The sequence below is a fragment of the Sinocyclocheilus grahami genome, unplaced genomic scaffold (genome assembly GCF_001515645.1).
Source record: "Sinocyclocheilus grahami isolate Dianchi unplaced genomic scaffold, SAMN03320097.WGS_v1.1 scaffold6749.1, whole genome shotgun sequence".
Lineage (NCBI taxonomy): Eukaryota > Metazoa > Chordata > Actinopteri > Cypriniformes > Cyprinidae > Sinocyclocheilus > Sinocyclocheilus grahami.
In genome coordinates, this window is record NW_015511037.1 from 1,828 (window position 1) to 10,910 (window position 9,083).

At 34.4% G+C, this 9,083-nt stretch overlaps 1 protein-coding gene across 1 annotated transcript in view; it reads left to right on the forward strand.

Annotated features, from left to right (window-relative positions):
- The window catches only part of LOC107577652 (NACHT, LRR and PYD domains-containing protein 3-like), a gene marked incomplete at its 5' end in the record, with an annotated part of 2,015 nt that extends 1,748 nt beyond the window's left edge, over window positions 1-267 (forward strand). Inside the window, one exon of the mRNA XM_016263703.1 lies at window positions 1-267. Within this exon, the coding sequence (XP_016119189.1) occupies window positions 1-267 (267 nt within the window).
- Between the last annotated feature and the right edge of the window lie 8,816 nt (window positions 268-9,083).

Below are 9,083 nucleotides of genomic sequence, written 5' to 3' on the forward strand. Positions count from 1 at the left end.
AATCTGTCTCCAGAGAGATCCATCAATCTGTTCTACTGTCTGAATGAACTGAACGACCAAACTCTGGTGAAAGACATTCAGACCCACCTTAGCAAAGGAAGCCTCTCATCTGCTGATCTTTCACCTGCCCAGTGGTCTGCTTTGGTCTTTGTGTTGTTGACATCAGAGGAGGAGCTGGAGGAGTTTGAGCTTCAGAAATTCAAGAAATCAGACGATTGTCTCATTAGATTATCGGCAGTCATCAAAACCTCCAAAAGAGCTCTGTAAGTTATTTCATATATTTTGTCATGTTTTGTTCTTAAAATTGCATTTATCTACATTGATGCATAGCAGGTTTAGGCACCCCTGATATATAGTGATTATTAACCATATACCAGTTATAATTAAATCATAACACATTTTGTTTAACTTTTTTAAAAATATTTTTGCGTTAAAAATGCCAATCCTTTGGAATTAAAGTGCAATGGTATTGTATTAGATTTACATGGGATTTGTGTAGAAATTTCTCTTTTCAGCAAAACAAGCTGCTTAGTTAGCTCCAGAAGAAGCACATCATGTTATTATGAAACATATTGTTCCATAGTTATTTCTACTCTAATATGCAGTTCAACTTCTTAAACTTTTGCTACAAAGGAGATATACTATTGCATTACCTCAATGCATAAATTATTAACCTCCAGATTCTCCACCTCAAGACACTCATCAAGATAATAGAGCAGGACTTTTAAATGTATAACTCATTGCCATTAATGATATAATTCTAAGTTTTATTCAAGCATGCTAGTTTGTTTTATCTAGGAAACTTGAATCAATACATATCTAATATATATGCAGTATATTTACTGTTCATGTAAAAATAATTGGTGTAATAATTTTTTTGTATTTAACAAATATATTACATGTATATAACTCTGTGATTTGATATATTGATCTTGTAGGCTAAATGATTGTGACTTAACAGACAAAAGCTGTCCAGCTCTGGCTACAGTTCTTGGATCAGAAACCAATCTGAAAGAGCTGAATATGAACAATAATAATCTGCAGGATTCAGGAGTGAAGCTGCTCTGCACTGGACTGAAGAATATAAATAGCAAATTAGAGATACTGAGGTAAGTTTTGTGACAATCCCTAGTGTTTGGTTAGAATTCAGATCCATCTGTAAACATGGACCTAGATAATCTGCCACAGAATTGAGGACAGAACTGCTTCAGCTCAGTGAAATTTGTAGGGTTTAATTCAAGCATGAACTCTACATTTAAGGTCCTACCACAGCATTTCAATGTGGTTTAAGAGTGGACTTATGTTAGACCATTTCAAAACTGAAATTTTCTTGTTTTTCAACCATTTTGATATTGTTTGTATGTTGTGGATCGTTTAGACGAAAGACTTTCACACCCGTTGAGTTTTAGATAATTGAAACCTTAAAGGGGTCATGTACTGCATTTTTTATTATTTTATAATGTTCTATGCGATGCACCTATAATGTTAGCAAGATTTTTACATCAAAAAACATCATAATTTAGATGCTATTTTGTATCCAGGTTTTGACCCTCTCTGCAGAACAGTCTTTTTTTATAGACGAGGCACATTCAAGATGCTGAAGTGAACGCCCACTGCTATGATTGACTGACAGTTTTGCATATTAATACAATACAATACAATATTTATTTGTAAAGCACATTTAAAAACAACCAAAGTTAACTGAAGTGCTGTACAGAATAGAATACAAATTCAGAAATAAAATGAATAAAACAAGACTATCAAATTTAAAACACAACAATTAAACCAAAGATCAAGGGGTATTGAAAGCTAGAGAGAATAGATATGTCTTTAGAGCAGACTTAAAAGCAGAAATAGAGGGGGCTAATCTAATATGAAGAGGTAGACCGTTCTAGAGTATCTGACCTGCAGTTGCAAAATCTCGATCACCTCATTTAAGTCTAGATCTAGGCACGATGAGTAGACCGAGATCACTGGATCTCAATGTTCTAGAAGAGGTGTACGGATGAAGAGGGTCAGTCAGGTACTGAGGGGCCAAATTATTTTGGGCTTTATAAACAAATAACATAATTTTAAAGTAAATTCTATATTTGATAAGTAACCAGTGCAGTGCAGATAAAATAGGAGTTACTGGCTCATACTTGCAGGTGCAGAGAGTAGTCTAGCAGCTGTGTTTTGCACTAGCTGTAGACGAGAGAGGAAAAACTGAGAAATACTGTAATAAAGTGAATATCAATAGTCTAAATGAGTTGTTACAAAAGCATGAACCACTGTTTGGAATTTACTTGGTGATAAGAAAGGTTTCATTTTAGAAAGTTGATGGAGATGATAAAAGCATGATTTTACAACAGCACTGATGTGTTTGTCAAATTTTAAGTTATGATCAAACAGAACGCCCAGATTTCTAGCATATTGAGCTACATGTGGAGCCAGAGAGCCACAGTCAACATTTAACACACAATTTTCCTTATTGCCAAAAATAATTATTTTGGTTTTATTTTCATTTAAATAAAAAAATCATCAGCATATAGATGAAAGGATACTTTTATATTTGTTAAAAAATGGAAGCCAGAGGTAACATGTACAGGGTGAACAATACCGGTCCAAAGATTGATCCCTGTGGAACTCCACAAATAAGATGTATACAAGAGGAGGTCTGATGACCAATGCAAACACTAAAACATCTGTTGTTCAGATAAGAACGGAACCACTTGTAAGACTGTGCCACGAAGGCCCACAGATGTCTCCAAACGTGTCAACAGGACCTCATGGTCAACCAAATCAAAGGCAGCACTCAGATCTAATAAAACTAAAGCCATGAATTTCCCAGAATCAGTTTCTGTAAAAATATCACTTGAGACTCAAGGGCAGATTCAGTACTGTGTAAAGCTTTGAAGCCAGATTGAAACATCTCATGAACAGAACTAACAGCCAAATAAGATTGTAATTGAGTCAATACAACTTTCTCAAGGATCTTTGAGATAAAGGGTAGATTAGAAATTGGATGAAAATTGGAAAGAGAAGAACGATCCAGGTTTGATTTTTTTAAGATATGGCATCCCCACAGGACATTTAAGACTGTTAGGGAAGGAACCAGTACACAAACATTTGTTAAAAACAAATAACAGACAGGTTCAACTGTGTCCATGATTTTTCTAAGGAAAAGAGATGGAATAATATCCTGAGGACAGTTTGTTGGTTTTAGGTGACCAACAGTTTCATTACATGAGGTCAAATCAATAGGTTCAAACTCAGACCAGGTAGAAGAACATAATGGAACATCATGCAAAATGTATATTAAGTTAGACAGCTGGGATCTTGATTTTGTGATCTTCTCAAAAAACTTTCCAAAACCATTACAGAGAGAAGCAGAGGGCTCTAGAAAAGAATGCACAGAGGGATTTAAGACAGAATTAATTGTAGAAAAAAGAACTTGAGGTTTGTGACAATTGTTTGTGATAAGTTCAGACAAATATTGCATTTTGCAGCTTTCTGAAACATGTTATAGGATTTCCTCAAAATCTGCAATCTGTCCTTCTTCAATTTGCGTTCAGCCTGTCTACAAGTCCATCTCGGAGTATGTGCAGTTTCAGTAGTGACACTCTCTGCAGAACCTTATAAATAATAAAGTCCTTATTATGGTGAGGAGGATGATGTATTAGAGCTGTAGTGATGTGGATTACTAAGGCTAACTGTAAAAGTTGCACCTCAAAACTGTTGTATGAGCCAGTAGATAGAGAACGACAGTGAAAAGTATGTTTAAAAACAGTAGCAAGGCCACCCCTGCGGCCCGATATATGACTACACTGGATGTGGAACAGATTGACATGACATATCTCTGAGAGTAAACTGATATCCCGATCTATTTCTGATGTGCTCCAAGTGCTGGCGCTGCTTCTGACATGAAAGAGAAATGGATTCGCAACGCCACAATGTTCGTGACCTGTTTAGATACGATGTTAGGATCACAAGGAAGGCAATGCAAAGATTTTTCACAACTTACACTACACAGCATCTTGTAATCCTCGGAGGCATCTCTATGGTTTTGTTGATGGAGTAATCCGGTGTTTCTCAAGTATTTCCTCTCCTCCTATTACATGTGTGAATCAGTGGTCAGGGCTAAAGAGGTAATAATATAGAAACAGGCGTTGATCTTCAGCAAACTATCATAATGTGACATTCCAAAACGAGTTTGGTTTCAATAAAAGCTGTAAACTAAGAGGAAAGTTTTCAGTTCTGACATTTACAGGATGTTTTTATAGTACGTTGACCTGTTACATGTCAAAAGATCAAGGGAAATTTAATTTCTCAGTTCACGACCCCTTTCAGTAACTGTAAACTAAAGGTTCTCATTATTAAAATCAAAAGTTGTGCTTGTTAACATTAGTTAATGCTCTGTGAATTAACATAACCTAACAGAGAACAGCTCTATTTTCATTAACTAACATTGTTAAAGATTAATAAATACTGTAATGTATTGTTCTTTTTTCTTTGTTAATACATTAACATTAACTAATGGAAACTTATTGTGAAGTGTTACCATACTTTGTATTTGTAAATTCATTTTAGGCTGCGTGATTGTGGTCTAACAGAGGAAAGCTGTTCAGATCTCGCTACAGTCCTGAGATCAAACTCCAGTCTGAAAGAACTTGACATCAGCAACAATAATCTGCAGGATTCAGGAGTGAAGAAACTCCAGAACGGATTAGAAAATAAAAAATGCACATTGGAGAAACTCAGGTGAATGTAATGAACCGTTGTTTGGTTTTAAAGGGGTGGTTGACTGTTTTTTTAGGCTTGATTGTGTTTATGGGGTGCAGTCTAACATGTGTTAATGCTTCGTTTTTCAGATAATTTACCTTTATTCTACACCGCTCTGTCCCTTATGCCATAAACTCGCTGATCATTTGCTGGTTTTATAAAGCCCCTCCCTCAGAAATACATGATGGGCTCAGATTGGTTAGCTAGGACAGTGTGTTGTGATTGGCTAAACCGCCTCTAGTGCGCGCCTAAGCGTCCCACCCCTCAGCTCAGCAGCATGTGCTTCGGTTGTATTGTGAAAAATAGGTGCGTTTCCATTGCCCTTCAAATTTCGCAAATTGAAATTGCAAATTGAAAATACACCTAATGGAAACACGTAAATTTCACAAAAATGCCCATATATCGCAAAAACAGAGGCAAAAGGTTAAGTTTTAGTCGCATAACATAACAGTTAATGGTCATTTCACAATACTTTTTTATCGACATTTATAAAACATTGCCAAAGTTTTGCGCACCTAATGTCATCGTCAATATTGCTCATCAGTTTGAGCCCGATTGAGACACAGAGGATATTAATCAAGAGGATCGTGCAGAACCTGTGCAAGCATGGCTCTTAATGGTATGTTTTTTGATTGATGTTGTGGTCTCATGCTTTTAGATACACTGATATTTGTAAATGCTACTGCTTCTGTTAGCTTTTAATATTTAATACACATATATGAATAGATTTTTACGTGCACCCCTAGTTTTCTCTTCCTCTTCTCTAAAGCAGCGCAGCATGGCCTTGCCCCCTTTGCTGCATGTTCCCGGGGGCGGGGTTTGTCTGGGTCTGTGATGTCACAAACCCGGGAAGTAACTCGTTGTAGTTCCTACGAGCCGTTTTTGTAGGCATTAAACTGCCAGAATTTTAAAAGATGATATCTCCGTTTGCATTGAACTTTCAGCACCGCAACTTTGCAGATATTGTTTATGCTCAAACAGCAACATTACACACTAACTAACATTAATAAAGTGAAATTGCAATCAACCACCCCTTTAATAATAACATTCTCTTTTGATCAAAATTAAATTTGTACTACTGCAATCTAAAAACGGAAAGACATGCTCCTGTCAGATGGTAAAATGTTTTTTTTTCTTCTCCGATCAGAAGAAGAAAGATATTATACATTTTTGTTGTAATATTAATTATATAGCTTTAAATATAATAACCTTTTTTTGTAGACTTTCAGACTGCAGTATCACTGAAGAAGGTTATAAAGCTCTGTCTTCAGCTCTGAGATCAAACCCTTCACACCTGATAGAGCTGGATCTCACAGGAAATGATCCTGGACCATCAGGAGTGAAGCAGCTCAGTGATTTACTACAAGATCCAAACTCTCAACTCAAGACACTGAGGTGAGACGTGATGAAGTAATGCTAAATAAATTATATGCATGTGAATTATGTATATTATATATCAATATATTATATTATATTATTTCACTAATTCAGTAAGGTACACAATTTGTTGCTTCAAAAAAGTTTAAAATGATCAAACATGAAAGATCAGATGCTGCAGCTGCTGTTGTTCTGATGATAAATGTCAGCACAGTTTAGTTGTTAAAAGTTACAGCTTAATCAGACATTTTGGGTCACTAGATGTGCTGGTATTCAGTAGTTTGGTGCCTCGATAGTTAATATTTATGATTGTGTTATTGTGGACATTTCTCATGAAAAAAATTCAGTGTGAGTTTCTTTTAAATAATTTTGCTGTGACTGCTCTTTTTGTGACAACAGAACTGTTCACAACTGCTTTCAATTTAATGTTAGTATTTCATAAAATGTAAAATGTCTAATTAAAGGGCACCTATTATGCAAAATCCACTTTTACGTGTTTGGACATAAAAATATGTTGGCAGAGTGTGAGCACAATCACCCTACAATGATAAAAACCCACCCACTCCTTATTTATTAATCCCCATTAAAATTAAAATTAAAAATAAATAAATAACTCTCCCTTTCCCTCACAAACACAGCTCTTCTCTCGGCTGATGATGTGAAGATGGGTAAACCTGTCAGTCACATGAGATCACAGCAATAGCAAACAATTATCCAGCTTTTCATCAAAAATTAATTCCTGACCTGCATTTTTTCTTGTTAAAATAAGCTGTTTCACTCAGACATGCATCACAATAAGAACAAAATATGATCTCAAAATGTTGTACTTGTTGATTGTAAACTACAATCTTAAAATATCTTGAAGTAAATTTTGATTTATGAACAGAATTTTGTTGATTTGTTACATTTAAACTCCATTTTTTTATTTTTAATGTTATTTTAAAGTGGTTCTATAGTTGATCCTGTATCTTAATTACATTACAATTCACAAACCTTTTTTTGTTTTTTGGTCTGACTAAAGATTCTCCAGACTTGAAATGTAGCTAGTATCCTCAAATCCTAGTTTTGGTTTTGTTTTAGTTTATGGCTGTATAATTATTTATTTACTTGTATTGTTTTTAGGTTTTAGCAGCATTTTATTTATTGCACTGTATGTTTACTCATGATTAATTTAACTCGCACATGAACATAACGTGTCTGATTCATTGTGTTTTCTCTTTCTGTCTTCAGTCTGTGTAGATGCAGTATTACAGAGAAACAGTGTCTTGGTGTTTACTCATGATTAATTGAACTCACACATGAACATAACGTGTCTGATTCATTGTGTTTTCTCTTTCTGTCTTCAGTCTGTATAGATGCAGGATTACAGAGAAACAGTGTCTCATCCTGACTTCAGCTCTGAAATCAAACCCATCACACCTGAGAGAACTGAAGCTGAGCTGGAATAAACTAGGAGACTCTGGAGTGAAAAACCTCAGTGATCTACTGATGAACACACAATGCAAGCTGGAGAAACTAGAGTTAGTATCATTATACTCTACAGCTGTTACAGTGAGATTAAAGTTTACTGTTCAGTTTATTTTCAGTGTTTTGTTTTGTTTAGTTAAGTATGTTAACATAAAGATATGACTGATATTTTTGGTCCATATTATCTTTAAGGTGTGTAGTATTAATATATGAATTGACATATATTCAGTTTTGTTGAGTGTGGTCATAGAATGAGGAAACATGTTGATGGTCAATAGTGACGGTGGGATAACAGTGAACTTAGGTTTACATAGAAATCCAATCGCAGATGTTAGTGAAAATTACACTAAAATGTTGCAATGACAAAATATTGCACTGAATTAAAAGTTAAAATGTTTCAAATAAGTTACGATATTGATGTTGTAATACTGGTAGCACTAATATAACAATTTGAGGATATATGTTACAAAAAAGTTTTTGAAATATGTTGATGTTTTTTTTTATCTCAGTGTACTGTACCTTTCAATGTTGTATAAGGGTTTTTATGCATAATAGTAACCCTAAAATGTGATCAAACAGTTTAACATAGTTGGGCTAAGATATATATAACAATGTTTATGACTGCAGAAATATGCTAATTCAGTACACACATTAGCACACCGGTCACAATTGTGACCGACCATAAAACAACATTTTAAACACACTTAAAAAATTTTTTGATTATTTGAAAGGGTTACTAATGACACATAATTTGGATATTTTCATGTCTGGGGAAAAAATAGGGATTAAACGGGTTAATGTTCAGTTATGTTGGACAGTTTCTGTAATGTTTGTGAATGTTGTGGTTATCATTATGCAGAAGAGTGGTGTTTGTGCTTAGACTGTGACACTTAGTGACTAATAACTATTCTAATACCAGCACTGACACCAGTTATTTATTTATTTATTTATTTCATTATTGTGTATAATTATGAGTGAAACTGTTTGTTTAATAATAATTATAATTATACCTCCGTGAATAAATAAATAAATAATAATTTGTTCCCACATAAGATTTTGTTTGACAAATGTACTGAAGTTGAGCTAACCCAAACTAGTGTAAATTAATATAAACCAGATAAATTGTGTTGACCCAACTAATCAATTTTAATTTAAATGAAATTAAATAAATTGTAAAAACTTTCTTTAGTAAAATTAAATAAGCGTAATTTTTTTTTTTTGACTGTGTGGTGTTTACTCATGATTAATTGAACTCACACATGAACATAACGTGTCTGATTCATTGTGTTTTCTCTTTCTGTCTTCAGTCTGTGTAGATGCAGTATTACAGAGAAACAGTGTCTCATCCTGACTTCAGCTCTGAAATCAAACCCATCACACCTGAGAGAACTGAACCTGAGCGTCTTTCATCTAAATAACTTTCCTTCTCCCTAACAACATCATCTCTTCTCTCCTCTGATTTGTTCATCTTTTTTCTT